Source organism: Cryptomeria japonica, chromosome 6 (genome assembly GCF_030272615.1).
Source record: "Cryptomeria japonica chromosome 6, Sugi_1.0, whole genome shotgun sequence".
NCBI lineage: Eukaryota > Viridiplantae > Streptophyta > Pinopsida > Cupressales > Cupressaceae > Cryptomeria > Cryptomeria japonica.
In genome coordinates, this window is record NC_081410.1 from 258,305,336 (window position 1) to 258,332,960 (window position 27,625).

Below are 27,625 nucleotides of genomic sequence, written 5' to 3' on the forward strand. Positions count from 1 at the left end.
AATCTCTCAAGTTAGTTATGATCCTCCCACCTTTTTCTCAAGGCTCCTCTTCTATAAATACTTGAGAAGTCCATTGTAAATATATCTTTTGGGAAAGCAAGCAAAAACTCTGCCAAATTTACAGCAAGAAGTCTTTGAGCTTATGTATGTGGATTGAAAGTTTTTGAAGAAATAATAAAGAAGGACTACTCAAGTTTTGAGTCTTTGAGCTACATGTTTGAGTTTGAATCTTTTATTTCTTCTATGCCAAGTGTTTCTAAAGGAGCTTAGTCCAATCTGATTTGAAGTCTTTGAGCTGCAAGTAGAGAAGATTAATTAAAATAGGAAAATCTCTAGAAGGAGCAGCAAGTCTTTGAGCATGCGTCTATTCTTGAGGAAAATTACTGTTTGATAAGAAATAGCAGCAAGTCTTTGAGCTTGCATTAATTCTTGTCTTTGTGTTAAAAGAATAGATTATTTCAGTCTTTGAGCTGTTATCTTTTATTCGTTGTAAAATTTAGTATAGCTAAGGGTAGATAGGACTTCCAATAGTCAAGTCTTTGAGCTTGATATTGCTGTCCCGTCCCGAAGGAAGTGACGGGAGTCTTTGAGCTTTCAGGAAACTTCACTTCCTTTCTCTCATTTTACTTGAAAGTGGTTACTGTTGTTATTCAATCGCTATCCCTTTTCTGTGAAGAGAAAAAGGATATTGTCTTTCTTGAAAAAAAGAAGAAAGATTGCTGTCCCATCCAATTTTATTTTCCAAGTTGTAGTTAGATAGGGGGAGCCTTCCCTTAATTAGGAGAGTTTTTACTCGTGTGCTGTAGTTGAAACCACAATTTTGTATATTTCCCCAAGTGTACAAAATTTTCAACCAACACATTACTAATGATAATGGTGGCCAAAACCATTGTGTTGAATAAATAGAAGATTTTGTCAATAAAGTGATTTTCAAAAATCTAAAGCAATTTGACTTGCAAACTTTGTCAAATCCTCTAAAACATGGCAAACGTTATTAGAGCCTTTGAAAGTTGTTGAAGCCTCATGACTATGATTATAATATCCCCTTTTCCACTCTAGTTTGTTTTGCGGACTGTTGGCCAATCCCAAAACCCGTTGGTCAGTCAGAGGCAGAATTAGGGTTTCCTATTTTTCTAGGAGGATGTTTTGGCAATTTTGGTGGCTTGCATGTTGGAGTTTTACAGTTTTTATTATGGATTCCTTCTGGGTTTTCAGAAAGCTTCGCAATGATGGTACGTGCATGGCAATCAGTGGATTTTGATATACTTACTATTTTTAGTAAGTGGGGGCGAAGACAACTTATATTTTTGGGTTTTTTGGGTTTTCAGAGAGCTACGCGATGGTGGGACATGCAATTGAATCTGAGGACTTTTCCAGACTTACTATTTTTAGTAAGTTGTGATGGCTGCTCAGATTGTGCTTAGAATGCATTTGGACACACTATTTTAGCAATATGCTATTTTTAGTAAGTTCTATTTTTGGCAGGTTTCAGTGGTCCAGTTTAGAGGTTATTTCTGGCAGTGCAGTTTTCAGTACTTTTGGCCTTCAGTTCACTATGGCAGTTGTTCAACTCATGGGAAATGTATTTTTAATATTTTTAAATGCCCCCTTGGCCTAGGCGTATGACTTATGTACTTCTAGTTATGACTTAAGGGGACAACTTGAGGTGATAAAGTATTATTTTATGTCATATGGTTGGGCGATATATTGTTGAGGAAAAGTATTTTATAAAGTGAAATATTAATATGGCAAGATGGACACCTTATGGGAAATAAGTTAATTTTATAATATATTTCACTTATCTACCTTGGATGCCATATTATTATTTTATTCATTTTTATAAAGTATATTTGCTTCTATGTGAAGGTCAACTTGGAAAGGAGGGGAAATGAAATCCAAATTTCAAATTAAGGTGAAATTAGTGTACATTTGGGTTTGGAATCCATTTGGAGGGAATGTGAATTTGAATTTGGAGACACCAAGGTTATAAATAAGAGTGTTGGGCTCTTGTTTTGGTATCCATGAATATTTTGTAATGAAGTGCTGCCGAATCTGTGCCAGACCTGTGCTTCGAAGTTGTGAGCTTCCTAGCTTGTACCTTCTTCTATCTATTGAGATTGGAGCTTTAATGTACTGATAGCATCTTGCAAAGTTGTCCATTGTAAGGCTGTATTAGTAGTACTGAAACAATCCATTTCATTTTGCATTATAGTTTCTTGTATTGCCCACTGCATAAGTGGAAGAGGTTGGCTTCGCCGCCTACCTCTATTTCATATTGTACTCTTGTCCTCCCGCTAAATAAGTGGTTGAGTGATAGTTTTGTTATTTCTAGTCCTCTCGCTGAAAAGTGGTTGAGTGATAGTTTCGTTATTCCCAGACCTCCCACTAAAAAGTGGTAGAGTGATTGTCATTTGCTTAATCTCAGTCTTCTTGGCTTTGTTATTGGCTGGTTATACCGCCAAGTAGTTGTTTAATTTTCTAGTATTTCATTATCCCGTTGAAGTGGCTAGTCTAACCACCAACATGTATTGCTCTCAGTATTTCATCTTGTTAACACAAATGGGTGAGATTATTGTGTTTAAAAATTGAAAAAAAACTAAGGGGGACATTTCAGTGGTATCAGAGCAGAAGTTCCTGCCATCCCGTGCCTTCGCTACAGTTATGCAACCTTCTTTATAACTGAGAGAGAAAAAAGTTACAGAATAAGATGACTACGGAGAATTCTATATCTGAGTTGATACAAGAATTGGCCATGCTTATGAGAGATACTGACATTAAAAGGGCATACTCAACAAGTGCTGCAAAATCCAAATGTTTCGATGCGAAGGCTGCCTTGACATATGAAGAATGTGTGATAGAGCCCCAAAATACTCCCTCAAACTTGCATGTGATTGGAAATAATGATGATTGGTTTGGTGAAAAGAACAAAACAGCAATTCAAAAGCCTAATTCAGATTCATTCAATGATAGTCTTGAGACTAATGAGTTCACTAATGAAGAGCATGTTGAAGGTAGTTTTGGTGGTGTTGTAGAATCAACTTATGAAAACTTTCATGGTGATGATGTTTATGGTGATTCGGATGAGTTCATATCTAATCATGTTGAAGAGTTGGTGTTGATTTCCCACTTGTTGCTGTCCAAACTTCGCAAGAGTTTTCACAAGAGGATTTTATGATGAGTAAACAAGAAGACCTCTTTGGTATGCATGTCACTATCAATGATAAGGACAAAAATATGCCTATTCATGGTGAGCACATTGAAGGTAAAGATGATACAGTTTTCCGATCAGCTAGCATTGAAGACTCTTTACCACATTACGAAGTTGGTGACATGGGTGGTCTTGAGTTTGATTATCAAACTAATACCTTGGAGACAGATACTTATGAAGATGTCAGTTTTAGTGAGTTAGGAGATGGCCTCTTCAAAAGGTCAACACTCCAAGAGGAGTACAGTGAGCACTTTCCTTTTGATCAAAACAAACAACCCTTTAGCATTTGGGATCCAGGTGTGAAGGCAAGTAAGGACGACGAGGAAATAGTATGGGATGAATTTCCCTTTGATCCTGATGGGGCTCCAAAACAGATTGTGTTGTAAGCTATGAAGAGGCCATTAGAGGAGAAGTTGTCTTTGGAAAAAGAGTTTGCTTGGCAAAAGACCATAATGACCCCTTTGAGATGGTTGCAACCACTAACGGAGAATATGTTTCTGCAGAAACCTTTAGAACAGTGATCAACAATGACTCATTGATCAAGTTGGGGGCTACCACATCCTTTGATCAAGAGGAGATTGAGGAGGATGTAGAGCTAGAGGACCATATGGTTCTTGATGATGGAAAGTTTAAAGAGGTTCTAAAATACAAATATGATTTACCTATTCATAAAGTTGGTGGTAAGTAAAAACTAGAAGATTTAGTAGAATCGGATCCTCTTTATGATATTGAGCGATTGTAGCTAGTGGGTGGTGAAGAAAAGGAGTCTTGGAGCAGTTTTGAGGACAGAAAAGGCAAGAAACAAGGTTCTAATTTTTAGTTACAGCCAATCACCAGTACACCACCTTTGCATGTTCACGAGTGGAAGGATAAATTCATGAGGTCCTTTGAGAATGAAGTGTGAGTTCTACCGTACACATAGTTTGATAGAACTCTATTGGAAGGCTCAAATTGAAGAGAGACGGAAAGGAGTTAAGAATGAAGTTGCTCTCCCTAATCTGCAACTAATCAAAGACTCTTTGGAGACATTAAAATCAGAGTGCATACAATTGATCGCAGGTCGTGATTATGCCATCGAATCTGCAAAGAAGATCCTTAGTGCTTTCCAAGGAAAAGAGAGGAAAATTGAAGAGCTTACCCTTGAGCTCGAGTCAACAAAGGACATGTTAGAAAATACTCAATTGGTTCTAATGGAAGTAGAAGATCAGTTTGCTGAATTCAAACTTTTCAGGGAGCAAGAGAATGCACAAAGTGGTAAAGAAATCAAGCATGTAATTGGTGAGCTTGATAGTCTTCGAGAAGAGTTTGCTCTTGAGAACTTCACAAGTAAAACTAAAGTTGCATGTGCAGATTCAGATCAGCAAGTTGGAAGTGAGCAAGAGGAAAGGGATGGCTTCCAGGTTCTTGATAACCCTCTCTTTGAAGTGGGTATTGAGGAAAGTTATGAAAACCTTCTCTTCGTGATGGATGATAAAACATGTGGTGAAGTGATTGAACATGAGACTGAGTATGGTTTTAAGTGTATGGATGATGTGATGTCAAACCATGAGGATGTGCCACGTTTTGTGAATAGTAATCTTCCGAGTCTACATGATACTGAATGCATAAGTGGGGTTGAGGATGAAGACTCCACTTGGGAAGTGTTGAATCAAGATGATTTCAACATCTTTGGCATCAAGGTGTTGTCTAAACACAGTTTAGTAGTTGTCCAAGGTTTCATTGCAGCAGCAAAGAGTGAAGATTTCAGACTTGTTACTCATGAAGTAGGGGAGAAAGAAGGACCAGAATGTGGTGATTGCATGCTTGATAACCTATTCCTTGGGTTGAATAATAATAAGGCTCATACTAGTCCATTTTGGGAGTTGGATTTGAGGACAACATTTGTTCCATACTCCAATGTTGTTGAAGCTTTCATGGTTAGACTTCAAGGGTTCACTAAAGGAGACATCAATTTCTTAAGTATGCACTTGATCCTTACTAGCACTTGGGGATGTGTTGAGTTTTCTTTTCAGTGTGTTGAAAATCACTTTCGGTTGGGTATTCAGGCTCAAGATTGTTAACATAGTCTGATGGAGCTTATTACATGTGGAAAGAAGGATCTTTGGAGGGATAAGGAACAAATTTTCAGTCTTGATGGTGTTGTTCCCTTCTTTACCAGCCATTTGATGGTTCCCTTTTCTCATCAACTAGTGGATTGGGAGGATATTATAAGCAAAAGATGGTTCTATGTGGAGTTAGAGTCACTAGAGAGGATATTTCCATCTTTGGACGTGAGCAGATGTGTCGTTTTGGATGACGATTTCCTATGTGGCAGAAACTATTCATCTTCTTGGATGCTGATTTTCCTAAAATCAGATCTCAAGTCAATCATTTCAAACTTGGTGGGCTGCTGGTGTACTCTTTTTCAGACTTCACAGTCTCCTGGAAGGACGGGTTTATGGTCTCAGATGAGAGGTATGGCGAGTTGGGGCAATCAGTATCCATGTATGGGAAGTGTTCAAGCTTTAACTAGTGGTTATACTTATGCCCTCTCTTCTACTTATGATTGGGATAGTGAACCTTTGCTTTCTATGGTTCATCATTCTGAGGTGTTTGGAGTGGGAACTATAAGAGTTTTTAGAAGTCCCCATGGTTGTATCAAAATAATTCAATTGAGGCCTAGTAGATTCATGTGGAGTTATGGGGATGAGTTTGTTGAGCTCTTGCAAAGGATTGTTTTCCTCTTTGTAGGGAGATTTGGAGAAGTCACCTTTACAGTCATGGCTCTGCTTGACACCTTGGGGAGATATGTTGTGGAAATTGATTGTGAGTTGAGTAGACTTTATTTCCTATTGCCTAGGTTTGTGATAAACAGTGGCATTGCTGATATTGATTACTCAGAGCTTTATGGGCATGAGATGCTGCATGATATTGATTTCAGTACTTCAAGATTTTTCAGTTTGAGTATCATGGATGGTAACATTTTGGAGTTACAAGGGAGGTTAGTGTAGTTTTGGTGTGATGTTTTCACTGATGTGATTAGAGTGGCACAACATCGGCATGGTGGGTTCTTCCTGAGACAGACATGGGACCCTGGGTTCATACTTGCTTTGGTGTGGATCAGTTTAAAATTTTCCGAAGTTGTGGTGGCATTGCTTGAGGACAAGCAATTTTGGGAAGGGCGGACTGCAATGTCCCCTTTCCGCTCTAGTTTGTTTTGGGGATTGTTGCCCAATCCCGAGACCCATTGGTCAGTTAGAGGCAAAATTAGGGTTTCCTATTTTTCAAGGAGGATGTTTTGGCAATTTTGGTGGCTTGCATGTTGGAGTTTTATAGTTTTGATTCTAGAATCCTTTTGGGTTTTTAGAAAGCTTCACAATGATGGTACATGCATAGCAATCAATGGAGTTTGGTATACTTACTATTTTTAGTAAGTGGGGGCAAGGAGAACTTATTTTTCTGGGTTTTCAAAGAGCTACGCGATGGTGTGACATGCAATTGAATCTGAGGACTTTTTCGGACTACTATTTTTAGTAAGTTGCGATAGATGCTCAGATTGTGGTTAGAATGCATTTGGACACACTATTTTGAGCAATATGTTATTTTTAGTAAGTCCTATTTTTGGTAGGTTTCAGTGGTCCAGTTCAGAGGCTATTTCTGGCAGTGTAGTTTTCAGTATTTTTGGCCTTTAGTTCACTATGGCAGTTGTTCAGCTCGTGGGAAAAGTGTTTTTAATATCTTTTAATGCCCCCCTTGGCCTAGGCGTATGACTTATGTATTTTTGGTTATGACTTAAAGGGACGACTTGAGATAACAAAGTATTATTTTATGTCATATGGTTAGGCGATTTATTGTTGAGGAAAAATATTTTATAAAGTGAAATATTAATAAGGCAAGATGGACGCCTTATGGGAAATAAGTTAATTTTATAATATATTTCACTTGTCTAGCTTGGACGCCATATTATTATTTTATTGTCATTTTTATAAAGTATATTTGCTTCTATGTCAAGGTCGACTTGGAAAGGAGGGGAAATGAAATGCAAATTTCAAACTAAGGTGAAATTAGTGTGCATTTGGGTTTGGCGTCCATTTGGAGGGAATGTGAATTTGAATTTGGAGACACCGAGGTTATAAATAAGAGTGTTGGGCTCTTGTTGTGGTATCCATGAATATTTTGTAATGAAGTGCTGCTGAATTTGTGCTAGACTTGTTCTTCTATCACAAATGAAATGGGTACACATTATCCCATGAGGTGTTCAAACCATGTGAGGACAAAATCAAACCTCACTTGAATCAAGTTAGAAAATGAAGGGAAGAAAGATTCTCCAAATCTTCCCTTAGTTGTACATGCCGAAAATAAGGATAATAACATACAAGGAGAGGAATTAGTTTTTGACACTTATAAAGAAATGGAAGTGATTGATTCTTCATGTGCTTCTTCTATCCCAAATGAAATGGGTACTTGGATTTATAAGGGTTATGAAACAACTGCTAATGCGGAGTCAATACATGAGGAGTGAGCGAAAAATGATAATGACTTCAAATCTGCTACAAGTGATGACTCATTTCGTTTCAACAATAAGGGAGACTTTTGGTTTGACTTCCGAAACGAGTCTATGGAAAACAATGATCTTTGTGATTCTTATACTACTCTTACTTCTTCTCAAGAGTCATGTATTGAGGATAGCATAGAAGGGATTGAATCTAGTTATCATCAATCAGAATATTGAAGCGGCTTAGAGATAAGGATGTCGATCATGATTCCTCTTCACCTTTTGCAAAGTACATGGTATCCACTAATAAGTCAATGGTTATGGATGAGAGGAGTAATATTTCAAATAGAAGTGAATCAGAAAATGCATTGTGTGATAGCTCAAATCATGTTGAGGGAAACAAACAAGGAACCATGACATTTTAAAATGGTAAAAGACAGCTATGGGTCATAGAAGAAAGAATGAAAGGAAAAGAGTCAACAAAAACACAAAATCTAGAAGACAATAGAGATAAGCAAATGAGAAAAATCTTTGATTAATCAATGGAAAGCAAAGAACTAGGGAAAACAATGGATAGTGCTGAAGATGTGGAAAGGACTCTACGACTATGTGAATGGTGGGATGAGAAAGCTAAACATGCCAAGATAAAAGCCTCTCAAGCAAGAGAGAACTTGCAGAAAGTCAAGAAAAGACATGGACACTTGGATGAACAAGAGATGAATTTTTAGACTAAGTATTGTGATTCAAATATTGCATCAAGAGTTCTGCACCCACACTCACCTAGTCAAAGATCTCAACAAATAGCATTGAAGGCCTTGGAGCATAAGGGCCTTGATTTAAGTTAACAAAAACAAATCACAAACAACTAGGAGATCTTAGCAATGTAGAAAAGTTTTGATTTCATTATTACTTCATTTAACACATTCTCAATGCACCTTTTGACCATTTCAAGACAACCCTAAGAAGTTTCACCTCTTGTTTGTCTTACTACGTTAATTCTTCTTCCTCTCTTTGGTCATGAAAAGAACCCCATTTTTCTTTATATTAAACTTATTTTTTATCTTTAGTAAGAGATGTCTTTTACTTCATTCAATTTGGTCCTTTCCCTTTCTTGAGCTTATAAAAGAAGTTTAAGAAACATTATTTTTGCATCAATATTTCCCTGTGTATACCTCTCACGATATGTTGGGAAAATTCCAAAAACCACTCGCAATATCTCCAAATCATCAAGTCTAGCACCCTACAAAGAATATGTAAAAAATAAGAGTTAATTATTCACCACATGATAAAAATCCTAAGAGCACCTTGATAACATAAAAATAGAATAATATAGCCTTAAAATTTGGTTCTTAGGAAACAACAAATGAGAAATAAATAAAGAACAAATGAAAATACAATAATGTCCATTAACGACCAAAAGTAGGTCCATGCGAACTTAAAAGTACATTGAATACTAATAGAGAGTACAAAGGTAAAGGAGGTCATAGATTAGAAAATGTAACTATGTATAACAAATTTTAAATGCATAATAACAAACAATGGTGTAAACCTAATACATTTAAGCACCGAAGTACAAGTGCAATTTCCTAAAAGAGAAGAACCCTTCAAGAAATCATAGAGTTGATGGAAACACAAGCAAGAAATCACAGACCAAAAAATATTTACAAATGATTTCTAATTTGATAGCTACTTTTATGGTAATCAATATCCATCCTTGTGAACTATCAAGAAATAAATCCTTGGAGATTACCTTTAAGTTGAACCATGAATGTTTATGTTTTTTTAATTATATTAAAAGGATTAGCAAGGAACCCTACCATTACAAGAACCAAGAGGCATAGACAAGATAGGATTAATGATTAAACCCCAACCAACACAATGTAAATACTGAAATATGATATATATTATTTTCATGTAATGTCCCCTAATGGGACCCTCTTATATTCTGACCTAGAATCACGATTTTAGTGCATAGGAAATACAATAGAGGGACACTATTGTCAACTAAGCTTGGTCTGGAACCTACACAACAAGTTAGTCAACATTTCCATTATGCTATGATAGATCATATATTCAACATTCTTTATATATTGCCTAGTTTATATGAAGGATTCAACAACCCTTTCTCTCCCTACACCTGTCCACATTATGGAGCTCAAGGAGAATCACATAAGTCTCTTCGAGTCTATCCCTCTCCAACAAGCCCAAGAGCACCAAGGACCTCATTAACTTGGCCTCTTGGCCCACACTTGGGTTTGGTGTACCTGTTGAAGCCTAGTGCTCTTGCTTCCTTGTATTCTCCTTCCATAATTGGATGGTGAGATAGAAAGGTATCATAGACTCCATATAATTTACTTAATCATCATATGAACAGTTAGTGATAGAAAGACATTATTACACTGTCATACATATTGCAGTCTATATTAATATTACTATAAAATTCTGCATAAGAACATCATCAGGCTTTATATATTAAGCATACATATTCAGCACATCCTCATGCCTATCGTTGACATGTCTAAAGTCACATTGCTACGACTCTATCCGGCCAACGCATAATAGAATGTTCTCGATGAGTATCCTATCCTCTCTTGTATAAAGAATCCCTAATGTTGTTTTTAATCGATCACAAGGGACCACCTCAAGGCTCTAAATGTCAGTTCTTGACTGCGGGATAACTCAACGGTCGATGTGTTTTGCTGGGAGCACAAGGGGCCTTACGTTTTGCAACAAGTTGGTCTGTATCTAATTCTCAAACTGGGAAATAAAAGCAAAAGAGAAGGGTTTGGGAAACCTAAAATTAATAAGACGGATATGCGGGTAGATAGATTCAACATAACCAATCCCTGCTTGGTCAGAATGGCTCACAACCTCGCAGGAACGGTGCAATCTTTAAGGGGACTTGGAATATTTTCAGACTGCAAATGCATGGCTAAGCACCCAATTCTGGCGTAGCTCAGACAAACACCTGCAATTCAACTAAACGCAATTAAAGGCTCAGGCTAACCATACACAAGGACACACAATCAATATATCCTCAATGGTATGAGCCTGAATTTATTAGATACCTGCACACCAATAAAATCTATCTAAACTGTTGAAGAAAACCAAGATAACAAACACCATTCTTCAATGTTTATATATTGATTTTGACTACCCTTACAACAAAATGGATGGCCAAGATTAAATCAAAATCAAGGGCCAAGATCATGCCAACAAAGCCCTAGAGTTGCCCTAATTAGGGTTTACACCAAAAATGGAGACACCAACATATGGCCCAATAGAAAGACACGTAGTCATCAAATAGGGAATCTTCTAGAAGATTATGTCTTACATCTCTTTCTCTCACAGCATATTCCAAGAATCTAGCTAATACAGAATCTAATTCCTCCATGGAAATGTTGGGTAAGGCATCCTGTTGCAAATCAATCACTCGGTTCTAAAGCTACCAGCACCTTGCCTATCAATCACGTCCAATGTATCCGAGCAAGCATCCAAGGTGTTCTCCCAATCTAGCATGAGCTTTTGTGAATTGTGGACATGAATCATCAAAGAAACTAAGTCATCTATCTGACTCTTCTTCAAAGAGTCCAACTGATTGAAGTACATGAACTTCATCTTGTCTCTCAATTCCCTTAAGTGTAAACCAATGGCTTCATTGACATCCACTCCCAATAATTCCTCAATTGAGGCAAGGATCTTTGACTGGATCTCAATTGATCCTTCCATCTTTGCAAAAGTCTTTTGTGTGTGCTCATAAGTAGATTTCTTCATGGCTAATGAACAATACTAGCCATGGAAATCGTATCTATCTCCATTATGCACAATAGTCTCCCTAATAAATGTGGACATAGGAATTCTCTTCAATACTCTGAGGTGTGGAAAGTTGTCGAGTATTGCCGAGTTTTTCCTTGAGTTTTGGCGAGTCCCGAGTTTTTTAAAACAAAATTGGCCTTGCTGAGTCCGAGTTTTTCAACCATGATCTCAGCAAATCCAGAGATAAATTTCCTCACAAAATTAATCTTACCGAAGAAGGACTCCAGTTCTTTCTTACTACATGGGAGGTTGATCTTTGATATAGCTTCAACTCTTTCTGGATCAATAGAAATTCCTTTCTCTGAGATAACATGTCCTAGTAATTTCCCTTTTGTAACTCTAAACATGCATTTCTTGAGATTAAGAGATATCCAATATTTTCTACATCTCTAAAATACCTTTCTCAAATCTTCAATATGATCTTCTCTTTTCTTGGAGAAAACTGTAATGTCATCCATGTAAATAATGATGCGCTTTCTGATTAAATCTTGAAATGCAATGTCCATTGCTCTCTGGAACGTAGCTCCAACATTGATTAAGCCAAATGGCATCCTTCTGTATGCAAATGTTCCCCACTTCGTGGTGAAGGTTGTCTTCAATCTATCTTCATATTCTACCATCACCTAGTTATATCCTGAATATCCGTCCAAAAAGGACATCATCTATGATCCATTCAAAATCTATAAAACTTCGTCCAATGATGGAAGTGGGTAATTATCCTTTTCTGATGCTCTATTTAAATTTCGAAAATCAACACAGAGTCTTATCTCTCCATTCTTCTTTCTAACTGAGACCAAATTGGTGACCCACATCGAGTGTCGCACGAGAAAGATAATCTTGGCTGAAAGCAATTTCTTCACTTCTTGATATATGAGAGGCTCCAACAAAGGGTTCATTGGCCTCTGTCTCTATCTAAATGGCTTACTATCTGGATTCAAGGGGATTGTGTGTGTAATGATTGATGTATCATATGTCTTTAAATCATCATATCCCCAAGCAATTACATCGGGAAAATATCTCATGTTCTTCAGTATGCCTTCCCTTTCACTAGGTGTGCAAGTTTTCCCTATGAATACATTCTTAACTTCTTAGTCATTTCCCAAATTCATTGTTTCACATGCACCTCCACTTGAGTCATGCGGTCTATCTATTTTCATTTTATCTTGATCAAATATCCTTTCTAGCTCTATCATCCCCTTAGGAATGATGTTCATCTTCAAATCTAAGATACCATCAAAATCATATTCTGCTTCCTTAGCTTCCTCTTCATCAATAATCTGACTCCAAAAAATATCTGAGTTTGTCAGAAAATCCAATATATGCTTATCATCTTCAAAAACCTGGAAATTGATAACATTATTTGGTACGGATGGGACTGATACTAGCTCCACTGTGAACTTTTTCAATCCTTCCATGGCAATGGATGCCAAGGAACCGGCAGCCTGTGCAAGTGCATTTGCCACTTGGTTCTGTGATCTGTATACTGACTTGATATTAAAAGCATCAAAGCTTTCGATGAGGTCCCATACCCTATTATGATATCTCGTCAATCTTCTGTCGTGGTAGACATATTGTTTTCACACTTGTCTCACTAAAACCTCTGAATCTCCAAACACAAGTAAAATCTTTTCTTTCTTCTGAATGGCTAACAACAATCCATGAACTAAGGATTCATCCTCAGCAACATTGTTCATACATGGAAACCATAATCTATGAGTGGCCAAATAAGTCTCCCCTGAGGGACTAATCAATTCAAACCCGGCTCCTAATCCTTTATTAGATTTTGAGCTATCAAATCTCAATGTCCATACTTGACCTTCATCATGTATTTCTTCTTCTTGTTCTTTAATTTCATCTGCAATATCCCCATCTGGCTTGGGAGAGGCCTCTTTAATTTCTTCAAGTGTCAAAACTTCATGAATTCTCTTGTGTATTTGATTCAAACCTACCTTGCACATCACGCAAGAGAATTCAGAATGAGCAACATTGTGAATTTGACACCAATTAGGCAATAATAAATCTTGAATACGAGCACGATCGCCCAACTCAACTCCTTGTTGGATACTCTTAAATACAAATCTTCTGAAACTTTCAAACATATCATTATCTTCATCTGAATCATGATCACTCTCCATGACCATCTTTGTTGAGTTCACAATCTCTTGATCTTGTTCTATCTCTTTTATTGGGCTTTGAAGAATCAAAACCTCTACAACTTTCGGTCTATAATTTCCTAAATCAGTTTCTAGGAAAAGAATCTCATTGTTTTCCCTGTATTTTGTAATCTTCAATCTTAATCTAGGGGTACTATCAATCTTGATCTGGTTGGGTACACCTCTCAATGGCAGCCAAATATGAGAGAAATTGGTCGAAAAATAACCATTCAATCTCCTTGACAAATCTCGACTCAAAAGCATGCCATATCCATCGAGAATGTCTACAACTGATATATCTATGAAGTGCTGGACTCTTGGATCTGCAGCCATGCATATGAATATTGTTTAGCTCTTCGATCACAGGTACATCTGTCTTATCCAATTATGTAACTCTTTTACTAGTTTGTATGGAAATGAGACCCAATTTTTCGCACATAGCCTTTGGCATCACATTGATTGAAGCTCTGGAATCCACCAGACAATTGTGCAAAAGCTTGCTGAAAATTCTTATTGAAAGCAAGAATGGCGCCGACTCATCTTGATAGTTGATTGCTGGTTTATCCCTTGGACTTGCAAATTTTCTTCTTTCTTCACACTTTCTTTGGAAACTTCATCATCTTTTGTTGTTATCTTCTCATTTTTAGTTGCATCTTCAAGCGATCTCATTCTTCGGGTGGATTTCACCCTTAGCGGAATCTTCAGTCATAATTGGTGAATCCTTAATTCTCTTCACACTATCTCTTGTGAGCAAAGCTTTGCCTTCTAACATCTCTTCTTTCTTTGGCACAACTGGTGTATTGGATGATCCTTGAATTACACACACCGTATCTGACAATTGTTGATCATTTGGCTCATATTGAACCACATTTATGCGAGCTTGATGAGCGTTTGTAGCACCTCCTAAAATGTTGGAATTTGTTGGAGCAGTATCTCTTCCCGCAGTATTCTCACTTAAACCACTTATCAATGTGTCTCTAATCTCGGGTACTTTCATCAATTCAAAAAATAGCAGGCTCACCTTGACTTTCTTGAATTCTTCTAACACATACAAACTCAGCCTCTTCAACTCTTCTTTTCGAGTAGGAATATTCTTCTATCTATACTCTAGTGAATCTTGTGGATAGCTTGGACTATTACTAGCATTCAGATTTGGTGGAGTAGCAAAATTGTTCGGAGGAATAGTAGTTAAGGCTCTTGATTTCTTTGGTTCCTCTGATAAACTTTGGGTCCTGTGTTTCCTGATGACAAGTGGAATGCCTCTCTTATTCCTTCAACTAGAACACTGTTATTCAATGGTAGGAAATAATAATCTGAATCTTTAATAGGTCCATTGGTTGAAGCAGGTGGGAACTGAGAACCAGGCGGAACCATTGGTCCATTAGCCAATCCTGGAGGAAATCTCCCACTCCGTTCACACTCTAAACTTTCTTCACAAACTGGAGGAAATTTGAAATCCTCAATGATTAATGCTTGATCATATCTCGTAGTAGGGACAATTTCATATCCCGTTGTTGGAGTGCTCTCCGATGCTTCACTGTTACGCACTTCTTGTTGACAAATGTCAGCTACAACCTTGAATTCGGGACAATGCAACTATGAATGCTGACTAGTGTTGTGTAATTTACACCAATTTGATAAAGCAGCCTCCGCAAGGAAGACCCTATCTGTCGGTTGACTCTCCGAAGCTGGCGGATTGTCAAGAGGTGATGGCACGTTTCCATTGTTGGGTGTAGTATTACACGTTCTTTTCTGATAGTTCTGATTGTTGCCACGATATCCTTGGTTGTTGCCACTCTGATTATTCTGATTGTTGCTTTGATAATTCTGATTGTTGTTCCAATAATTTTGGTTACCACCTTGGCAATTTCTATGCATACTATAGAGTTGGTTGTTCTGATTCCTCAAATGAGTAACCTCTGTAGATAACTTCTTCACTTGATCTATCAACTCTTTCATTTCTTCCTTCTCCTCCTATGTCCTCATGGATGTCATGGCATTTTGTAGGTACACTGGATGCGTCTACGGAGCTTGAGAAATGGGTGCTCTAGGATGAAGTACTAACTGATTTGACATTTTAACTATTGGATACATCGGTTGTGGAACTTGATTCATTATTGGCATGTGATGCACCACAGCTTGACTAAGGTTCTGAATTTGATTTGCGGCCGCAAGCGACCCCAAATTGAGCAAAGGTCCACTGAGATTATGACACGGTACTTTATTAACTTATATTGCCTTTGCATATGCTTCATTCAAATTTGTTGGAGAGGGATTAGTTCGCACAAACACTGTTGTAAGTGGATCTAGAGCATTATAATATATCTCTCGAGCATCTGGAATAAGATAAGGAGTTTGCAATCTTGTATAAGCCTTCTGAAACCAGTTGTTGAATGAGGCAATAGGTTCGTGCTCTTGTCTTTTAAATTCAACAAATGGTCTATGCAATTCTGATGGAGAAATTTGGATACCAAAGTTTCCAATGAACACCTCCTTCAATCCTTCCCATGAGGTGATGGATCATGCAGGTAAATGTATGAACCAGTAATACGCCTCTTCTCCCAAGGAATAGGGAAAAAGTCTGCAAGCCACATCTCCATACTCAATCGATCTGTTTCTCAAATGGTCTTTGAACATCTTAATGTGATCTTCCGCCGTCTGGTTCAAATCACTAGCATTGTACTTCAAACAAAAGTTCTCCGGATTCTTCGGCATCTCATGAATGTCTTCAAATGCAAGCGGTGAGGGGTTGGTGACAACCCAGGTAGCACCGTTTGGAGGTGGACCCTGATTTTGATCCATCACTCGATCTTCCTCTTGAAACTACTGGTCCTCTTCTTGATTCTGATCTTGAAATAGAGGATTTTGGAAAATATTCTCTCCTCCTAGCACGTCCTCTTGATTGAAAAATCTATCTCTATCTGCAGTATCGGAACTTGGTGAAGCCTCTCGACTCCCAAATCTAGATCTACGAGGAGACCTCAACTCGCAATGTCTTTGTTCTCCTGGAGCTGATCTTAAAATTCTCTAAAATCTTTCGAGCGAAAATGAATTGATGCGCTACAGTGTGACTTATCTAGGATCAATCCGAACTTGTTGTAATTCTTGAGCAAGTTGATCCCTTTCAATTTGTGCATCAATGAATTCATCTATGTCTTCCTCTTCGTCTAGCACAAAAGTCACTCCAATATATTGTGGTGCACTTGTTTTCACTTCCCAAGCAAGATTGTTCAAACTAGATATAATGTCTCTTTCGTCTCCCAAGTTTTGTTGCTTAAATTCACCTTCTCTAACAGGGTTGCCTCTTCTAACGAGAGCAGGTAGTACCACGTGACTCATACTATACATGGAAACCTCAACTGGTTCAATTTCTTCTCTGTTGATTGGTAGATTGGTTCTCACGATTAATTGCACCAAGAACAAAGATAATCAGAGGCAAATTTCCCAACCGCTCTTCTTTGTCAATTACAACTCTCACTTGTCTGAATTCAGCATGACTTCTTTGGTTTCTCCAAGCAAGAGTGTTGAACTGTGAAATGATATCTCTTTGATCACCTTGGATAAGTTCTTCAAGCAACACCATTCCGTAACATAATTTTCAAAAGATGATTGCGGCCCTCCTAGCGCCAAAAGATGTTGAGCGTGAAGGAGGGACAAAAAGTCCATAGCATTACTCCCGCAAACATGAATTTATATAATCTGGATTTTAGCTGTTTAGACATTCATTGTGATTGGTCGTCCTTCTAGCACCAAAAAATGTTGATGTGTGTTTTATGCACATGCAAGCATCAAAATAAAATACCAAAGTACTTTACCCTCTCTTCAACAAAATCACCTCACATGCTAAGGGTAAGATCAACTAAAATGATTCCAAGGTTTCTACAGTCAGGTCTTGACGATTGGGTAACTCAATGGTCGATGTGAATTGTTGTTTTCACTTGGGGACTTACGCAATTGTTCATATCAACTTTGCTTATCATGAATGTGAAGTAGGTGTGATGATAACTTAAGATTTAAAAATGAATCTATTGAGACTACTCTAACAAGAATTTCTTAAAAAAAGGGGCAAAAGGAATAGGGTTTAGGAATTCTATTCTAAAGCCTAGAATACAAGAAGTGATGAACAAATTCAATGGAACCAAAACAAGGCAAGGTCTCACCATCAAGTCGAACAACTTGATGCAAACTTAGTGCAATCATCTAAGGTATATTTCATAGATGTTCAAATCGTTACCATCAAACATTGATACCATTCAGGTTAATCCATAACAATGGACGTATAATAATTGAACTTAAGCTCATATAAACTCCAATTGACCATGCAAGGGACACTTACAATCGGCAAGAGGCTAGTGGAATGGATAAATGGATTCCACACAAATACATTCAACAAATTCTTTCATTCAATCTAACAACACTTGAAAGCAAATTCTAATCTAACTTATAGGAATTGAGAACCTTGAATGCAAGACAACACTTAAACAAAAATCACCATCAATTCGAACAATTATTTGCATTTAAATCTGCAGCATCTACCAACAATTCTCAAAAATCTCTCTATTACAAATGGGAGGCAATGGGGCTTATATAGAGTCTCAAACAAAATGGATGGCCAAGATTAAATCAAAATGAAGGGCCAAGATCATGCCAACAAAGCCCTAGAGTTGCCCTAATTAGGGTTTACATAAAAAATGGAGCCACCAAAATATGGCCCAATAGAAAGACACCTAGTCATCAAATAGGGAATCTTCTAGAAGATTATGTCCTGCATCTCTTTCTCTCATAGCATATTCCAAGAATCTAGCTAATACAGAATCTAATTCCTCCATGGAAATGCTAGGTAAGGCATCCTGTTGCAAATCAAACACGTCCAATGCATCCAAGCAAGCTTCCAAGGTGTTCTCCCAATCTGGCATGAGCTTCTGTGAATTGTGGACATGAATTAAGAAAAAAACTAAGTCATCTATTTGACTCTTCTTTAAAGAGTTCAATTGATTGAAGTACATGAACTTCATCGTGTCTCTCAATTCTGCTAAGTGTAAACCACTGACTTCACTGACATACACTCCCAATAATTCCTCAATTGAGGCAAGGATCTTTGACTCGATCTCATGAATTGATCCTTCCATCTCTGCACAATTCTTTTGTGCGTACTCATGAGTAGGTTTCTTCATGGTTAATGAACTATACCAGCCATGTAAATCGTATCTATCTCCATTATGCAAAATATTCTCCCTAATCAATGTGGACATAGGGATTCTCTTCAATACTATGAGGTGTGGAATAGTCTTCTCCTGAATAGTGTTGACGTGTCTAAAGTTGCATCACTGCAACTCTATCCAGTCAACGCAGAATAGAATGATCTCGCTGAGTATCCTATCCTCTCTTATGTAAGGATGCCCTAATGCTGCTTTTAATCGATCAAAGGGGACAACCTCAAGGTTCCAAATGTTAGTTGTTGACTGTAGGATAACTCAGTGATTGATGTGATTTGCTGGGAGCACAAGGGGTCTTACGATTTGCAACAAGATGGTCTGCTGCGATTCTCCGATTGCGAAATAAAATCAAAAGGGAAGGGTTTAGGAAACCTAAGGAAAGTGATGATAACAGTTGATGCAGTGGGTAGACAGACTTCGATAAATAGATTCTTGTTTTTGCCAAAGATACACTCACAACTAGACAAGAACTATGCAATCTCCAAGGGATGAAGGATTTTTAGACCGGAGACATTCATTTAGGCACCCAATTTTGGCGCAGCCTAAGACGAACAACTGCAGTTGAACTAAGCACAGTTTGGGTTCAGACTAACCATGCACGGTGACCTACAATCAACAGGCCACCAATGGTATGAACCTGAAATGCATCAAATACCCCTCCACACTTTACCATTAAAATCCCTACACTCTAATATTAACCAGCTGAAAGAAACCATGCAAAGAAACTAAAACCAAAATGATAAACACCAAATCAATGTCCATATATTGATTTCAGCTGCCTATTACAACAATTTCTGCAGCAGTTCTACTCTACTCCTAATTTGAAAACTGAAATCTAACAGCCTAACTAACTCAAAAATCTAATCCTTTACAAAAGAAAGGCCTCTACCTTTTATAGAATTTACAATATGAATCGATGGGTAGGATTGACTGCATCCAAGGGTCCTGATTTATTCTACAAAATGAGGCTGCCCATACCCACTTAATTCTTAGTTATCCCTTCAATCACAATTCCAACTACCTACAACTGTTTGGCTTCAATTTTGGTATATCCGGTAGTTGAACATAACTGACCTGTGTCCCTTTGTTTTAAAATATCTTGAGCGGGACCCACAAGCAACTCTTTACAATAAAACAGTTTCAGTCTCTCAAACTAAATTTCTGGAATTTCTTCCAGCAGTGTATCCTTCTGGGAATGCACATACTTGCTGCATTCTGAATATTCTTCGATCTTTGGTCTCGGTGGTGGATTTCAACTCAGGGTCCAATGGCACGCTTCCCAATGTTTCATCGCTTTGGTTCTTGCACTCTGCAGCGCGTTCTTCCAACATTGGTCGTGATCGCGTCTTGTTTCAGGCTTTCTTTTGGTTCTTCCCGATGTCGTTCTCCTGCGAACAATCAATTTCACCTTTAATAAATCAATTTGAAAAATTAATTAAATTAATTTAACAAACATTAAATTTTTTAACGTCTGGCTTCGTCTCGATGAAGTTCGGGCTTGAAAAGCTCTTTGTGAGATGTATCTTTTAAATGTTTTTTGCCTTCTCTTTCGGATTTCAGGACCTTTAGGCAAGTTGAGAGATTTCGTGAGCTTTAGGCATTTTAAAACTTTTTCCTCTTTTCGACCTTTAATGTTTGAATTTCAGCCTTTGGGGCCACTTTGAGAGATTTAATTTTGAACACTTCACTTTTATGGATTTCAGACATTTCAAGCGAAATGAGAGATTTTGGATAGTGCGATTTTACTTGTTTCCTCCTTTAACAAACTTCGGCTCACTTGAATGAAATGAGAGATTTCATTTAAATGCTTAAGTTGGAAATTCCGTTGGCAAATTTCACGCTTTCTATTAAAAAAAAATATGATTTCATCCAAGTCAATAATGCTTTTCATTTTAGAATTATTGGCCAATTTTGACAATTTGCAAGATTTTGTTTTTTTATTACCCCTTCCTATTGCCAAATTTTGGGTCTTTTCACCAAAATGCGAGATGTTCTTTATTTTGGGCATATTGGAGTTTTTTGGCACGATCTTCTCCTTGAAGCTTTCTTCAAACTTTGGGCAAGTGTCTTCTTTTTCTTGTGATTTTCAGCTAATGAAGGAAACGATCTATTTCCTTAGCTCTAGTTTTCGGCCTAAAATGGGGAATAGTGCGATTTTGGGCTTAGTATTTCGCGAGTTTTAATGTGTTTCTCCATTTTCGGGCTTTTGAATTTTCAGCCTCCAAGGAAATTCTGCACGATTTTCACTCTTTGGTGAATTTCGACCTAATAGGAGAATTTGTGAGCTATCTACTTTGACGTCTCTTTTTCCTTAAGTCTTCAACTTCGGGCTTCTCACGCAATTTCATTCCTTCACAATTTTTCAGCCTATTGACTTAAAATGCGAATTTAGATTTTAACGACTTTCGGGCGAAATGTTGTGTTTGCGCGATCTTCACTATGCCCGGGGCTTTGGTTTTACTTGGTATTTTCGGCTCATTGACCGATTTGGCGAGTTTTGGAGACCACCTTTCATCTCGGATAAAGAGTTAATTTCGTGAGTCCTTAAGGTTTTCGGGCCAAATATGTACATTGTGCGATTTTTAACTGTCTATTATCTTTTCAACTTAACTGCCTATTTTTTGCGAAATACTGTTTCATTAATCTTTTCGGCATTATGAGAAGAAATTTCATGATTTTGAACTCGACTTATTCTCATTTTCGGCCTACATGGGTGGCATGGCACGAACTTAGGTAATTTTTGGGTTAAACACCAATTTTGAGAGTTTGACATTGATTTCCATTTCGGCCTTTAAGCCGACTTTGAGAGCTTTAGTTGAATTTCGGCCTTCTGAGCCGATTTGAGAGCCTTTTATGACTTTGTCATTTTGGGTACAAGGCCGATTTTCCAGTATTGAGTTCGCAATTTGGCTTAGAGGCCGAATTTGGCTTCAGTAGCATTTGACTTGAACTTTCTCATTACGAAGACCTCAGAGATGGGGGTCCCCTGTCCACGACGGGGTGGGGTGTGCAATATGCACAACAAATAGGTTTAAATTCCTCCCAAACTCCCTCTAGATACTATATCCTGAATATGAGTGTCGTTGTCCTGTCAAAAGCCTGGACAAAGTAAGGAAATCATCAGCCTGTCTCTTCGTATCTTCAATCCACTTCTCCAATACCGAGAGTATCTCTCGCCGCCTCATAATCTACATGTAGTCCACGATCAACTGCAATAGGGGAAATAACGATGGGATTCTTACGCCCTAAACCTACAATGTACTCTCTAAGTCTAACATTTTCTTCCTTATATTTCTCTTTCTTCTCTATCTCTATATCCAATCTAGCATTGATCGCCTTGAGAGTATCGTCGAGTTCCTGGAAATCCTGCTCTTTTGTAGTACGACCAAGGGCAACTGAAGTAATCTGGAAATCCATGGGAGTAGCAACATCTTTTGTCACATCTCCAATAGGAACAACTACCTGTGCAATCCGCATTCCTGTCTCATCTCTAGTAATACGTGACAAAAACTCAGCCTTCTTTGGTTCTTTTTCCTTGTTGCTCCTAGCTTAGTAGTCATCAATGTCGTCGATTGGCTGCGCCTCTACCATCTTCTTACATTTCTCCATACTCCTCATCAGCCAATAAGGAATAGTGGCCATCTCCATACCATTACCGAGACACATCTCTCAATCAAGTTCCCTCAATGTCGAGATAACATCATCATCGTCATCAGGATTATCCTAAGTCAAATCATATACATTCTTCCCCAAACTAACCTCCAAAAGAATAGTAGGAGATCACGGCTGATCATCATCTTCATTAGGTGGAGCAGATGTAGCTCTGGCATATAAGTCTTGAACACTCTCTGATAATATCACCGTGTTGGAACATTGTTCAAACTCCTTGTTTTGTTCTCGCACTTCATTCTCCTTGATTGATGAGACATTGAGGGGTGGTGAAGGAATGATAGGCGAAGGAATGATAAACTTTTGCTTCTTCTTAACCTCCTCAATCTTCTTCCCTCTAGCCTTGACTTCTCCTGGTGTGTTCTTCCTTCGCTTGGGGGCTTGACTCTCCTTATCCGCATGAATCCTTATGTCGCTAAAGTCCTTTGATCATCTTCGGAAGAGGATTCCTCCTATTTCATCTTTTCATATGTGAAGATTTACCCATATCAACTAATTTGTTCATCTGATTGTCTACCCATCCTCTGGAAAAACTCAAGACTTCTCTCATCAATACACTCAAATCTGTCACTTCTTGTTCTGACCAATTAGGCAATAGAATCACCTTCTTCATTTCATTCTCATATTGTGGATGCATATGATCCTTGTCATCTAATATCTAATCAGGAATGAGGAAAAGTTCACACTTCCTCATGAAATCCACATACATTCTGGACCACATTCTTCTTTTCACTGCTTGCTCGTCCATTAGGTTGGCCCAATAATCCTCTATGTCCACCTTGTGTACAAACTTATCTCCTCTGGTCCTTCCAAATTTCTTATGCGGATCAAACCTTTCTCTCTTCTTGTATGTCGCAAGGCGATAGAATGCAAATTCCTCAATCACTGTGTTAGTTGCAGTGGCAAAATGAAAACCCTCCAACGTCTTCCCTACCGAAATAGGAAATGTCATCCCAGTTTTGTGTTTGTCCTTCTGGATAGAATCAAACTCCAGAAGTTGTCTCACCACCTCAAGTAATATGATTCTGTCTATAGGATACCTAGGAATCCTGTAAGGTTCGGATTGAAATCCATGAATCCTTAGGTATGTGAAAGTGGGAAACTATATGTACCATGATCCATACTGCTCAATCAACGATGTTGCCTCCTTGGACAACCTCTTGTGGATTCCGCCCTACAACATTCGTGTGATGTACATGGTGAATGCATCATTCACTCTCTTATAATCTTCAATTTGATGCATGTTGAGTTGTGGATAACATTCATAACTCCTGTACTGCCCTTGTCCATTCCCGACTTCACCTCTGCATATCAACCCTTTGTAAGTGACAAATCGTGCAAGTATATACACGAGATAGCAAGTCATGGCAAATGATTTAGATCTCTCCACATTCCTCAGATGAAAATCCAGATTGTCACTTATGATTTTTGACCAATTGATAAATGTTCCCTTTAGACAATCCTGGATAAAATAGAACATCCATCCATGATATAATGCACCTTGTGACATTCCCATCACTCGGTTCAATAGGAATACCAAGTCGCTATATTAATCTTTCAAATCCATTCACATGAGTGTCTTGGGAGCCTTGGAATGATGAGCCCTAGGTTCAATCATCCATTCCTTGTTTACTACAGTTTTACATGCATCCATGTTCGATTTATAATTCACTTCATACTCGACTTTTATCTTATCTTTCTAGTCTGTACTACGTGAAATTCCGAACACCTCAGCAACTCATCCTTAGCAAGGAAAGCAATGGTGACCCCTTTGGGAGTCTTGATCATTCTAGAGCGGGGATCATAACATCTTGCACACTCCAAGACTAGCTCACTACACTGTATGGACTGTGGAAATCCAGCGGCCTGGTAGATACCATTCCTCATGATGTTTGTATAAGTAGGAGAAGGAATCTGGTTTCCAATTCCGAACATCTGCTACCGCATTTGGTCCATGTTCAATAAATGCATGTTCGTGTCTATAATCTCCTTCCATCTGGATGACATCTTGGATTCTAGATAGAATCCACTCTCAACTATCTTCTGTTGTTCCTTCCGAATGATAATTCCGGACTTTGACATTGCACCTATACAAAGCTAGAAGTTAGAACTTCGGAAAATTTCCGTGATAACTATTTTCAGAACTAGACAAGTTTTGATTTCTGATGATTTAGACAATTTTTAGGGATGGAAATCAGAGATTATATCCAAATTCCTAACAAATTCTGAAAATAGAACATAAATGTGATAAGAATAGGGTCAAAACCCTCATGACACTCTTGAAAATTATCATTTTCAAACTTAACTAAAATCTGATATGAAAAACCAAGACTGAAGACACATCCTTATACTCAGAAAATCCGTCAAAATTAAGGTTCAAAGGAGTATACCAAATCTGGAAATGAACTAGGAAAATTGTGAAAAGTCTGATTTTCACTCAAAAAATGTTTGAAGACACCCTTCCGAGCTCCAATGGCTGCCAATAAGTCTGAAGACAACCAACACACTAAAAGGTGATTATAAACCCTGAAAATGATCTCAAAATGGCATACAAATTCCCTCAAAGTGAAATCGCCAAAGTTCGGAGATGGCTAGAAATCAAAAAGTTTCTGAGGACAACCTGCAACAATGGTGTCTCAGACCTGCAACAGTGACAATAACCTCTGAAAATGCACTGAAAACTCCTCCAAACAGCCCTCAAACAAAATCGCCTATGATGGAAATGAGCTGCGAATGAAATATGAAGTCTGAAAACGTGTTCCCAACCAACAATGGAGGTCAAGTAAGCTTCAACAATGGTGGAAATATGCAGGTTCAGTCAACACTTCAGCAATGAACAATAATGGCAGCCCCTGAAAATGAATTATTCCACCCAAAAATGGAGGAATTTGACCTCACAAACAAAATCGCCCTCCTTCCAGCAATGGTGCTACCCCTAAAATTGCCTAAGGCAGAAAAATGCTCTTCAAACTCACTCAAATGGTGGCCCAAAAAATATCGCCTAGGTTTGGAAATGAAGAAAATAATCAATAAAGCAGACTTTCAATTCCAATGGTGTCAAGTTGACACTTGATAAAATCGCCCAGCTAGAGAAGTTCGCCCAAATCAGCAACTTAGCAATCACACTCAGCAAATATATTAATAAAATATTGCTGGTCTTCTCTCTTTAAACTAGTTTTCACCTCAAGTTATCACCACACAAGCAATGTGGGATAGAACTTTTCTCTCTTATACTCGCCTAAGAAAAATCGATTTGCCTCTAGAAGGCGTAAATCATTTAATATTTATTGCAAATCATTTATTTATTATTTTTTATTTTTAAATAATCGTCAGCAATCACAAAAGTAATTAAATTTGGGGCAGACCTATTAAAAATTTTCAAAATTTTAATCATTTTGCCCTCCTGGGGAAAATTGCCCCATATTGGGACAAAAATCGCCCCTTATTGGGATAAAAATCCCAATAAAATTTCATCAAACTCGCACAAAAATTCCTCTAGGAGTAAATAATCCCCTATCTGGACAACTTTCGAGAACAAATTTTGTCAAAACAGTCACTGGTGGAAATTCGCCTCATGTTTGGAATCATTATTTGCATTAAAATGCTTAAAATTTGATCATTACTAGCCCTAGTGGAAAATTGATCATCATCAGGAACATGAATTTATCCGGATTGAAGTCATCCGCACTGCCAGTGGAAAAACATGGGTCATCAGGAGGATTTCCCAACACTTAGTCAAATTTATGTCATCCTGGTGGAAAATTGCCTTGCATCAAGAATCTGAATGGGGGAAAAAAGAGCTCCATCGGAAATCCAGTGGAAATTCTTCTCGCATCGAGATTTTGAGTGGGAAAAAATCATGGATCATCGGAAATGTGGGGGAACGTACCTCCTATCAGGAATTTTGACATTTTGCCCCTTAGAATATGGATTTTCATCAGGAATTTAACAATTTAACTACTCAAAATTACCTGGGAACTAAGAATTTTCAATAAAACGCATCAGGACTTAGGCAATTTTACCAAAATTTGAGCGAAAGACAAGGAAACCTATCAGGATAAAGAGAAAAATCAACTTGAACAACTTCCTAGGAGCGAGAAAACAACTCCTAAAGGTCCTAAAACACCTAGGCGCCTAAATATCACTGACGCGGACATTCAAAAGCATGTTTACGCTCAAAAGATCTACACTTAGACAAAATTAGGATCATTTAAACTCTCAACTTTTACGCACTTGATCCTATAACTTCAAAACCCCTAAACGACAATTTGGCATGATCAAAATTCCGAGACTCAGGCACGGGAACTCAAAATTGCCCACTATGCTGCCAAAACCCTAAACTAACCAACGTAGAAAGCAGGAAAGAGGGGGTCCCCGTTTGTAATGGGGTGATGTGTGAAAAGGTCACAACAAGCCTTAAAGGAGCAACTGAAGCAGCAACAGGTTGTCTTGACAGGGAAGGATGTTAGGTTGGCAGAATTGGAGGAGCGCCAAAAAGTCATGGCCTGAGAGTTGGAGAAGTCCAAGAAGGATTTGATGGAAGTAGTGCAAATGGTGAAGAGGTGACGAGAATGAGAGCTGGTAGTAGAACACAATCTGAGGCTTCGTATGAAGCAAGTGTAGCGTCTTCACCAGAGGCTTTCCACCTCCAAGGCTACATCCATTCCGACGTCCTCTACATGTCCAGGTACATCCTCTCACCCTCTTCTCAGTAATTTACTGTTGTGCATAGCCCCAAATTTGTTTTCGTCATCTAGAAGACTTTTTTTTGGGGGGGGGCTGATGTACAGTCAACAATTTTGTCGTAGTTAATACCTAATGTTTTGTTAAGTAATAATTGGTGATGTAATGACATTTGTTTTTGACTACTTGTTGGTAGTTGCCGATGGTTGGTAATCTTAACCAACAGTACTATATGTACTTCATGGTTGTCTTGGAAACCATAATTGATTGTACAAATTACATTTTAGAATAAAAGATGCATCTTTCTGGCCATGTTTTGATGTTTATTACTGTCATGTTATATTGCTATGTGATACAATTTTTGTCTATTGTTTACTCTGCATAATCAAAACTAGTTCCTTTAGGG

General features: G+C 38.0%; 1 protein-coding gene across 2 annotated transcripts in view; it reads right to left on the minus strand.

Annotated features, from left to right (window-relative positions):
* Positions 1-27,625, minus strand: part of LOC131037446 (uncharacterized) — a 242,703-nt gene that overhangs the window by 67,564 nt on the left and 147,514 nt on the right. For both annotated transcript variants that reach the window (XM_057969589.2, XM_057969594.2), the window contains one exon: positions 8,855-8,922. In XM_057969589.2, the coding sequence (XP_057825572.2) occupies positions 8,855-8,922 (68 nt within the window). The remainder of the gene's footprint in view (positions 1-8,854; positions 8,923-27,625) is intronic.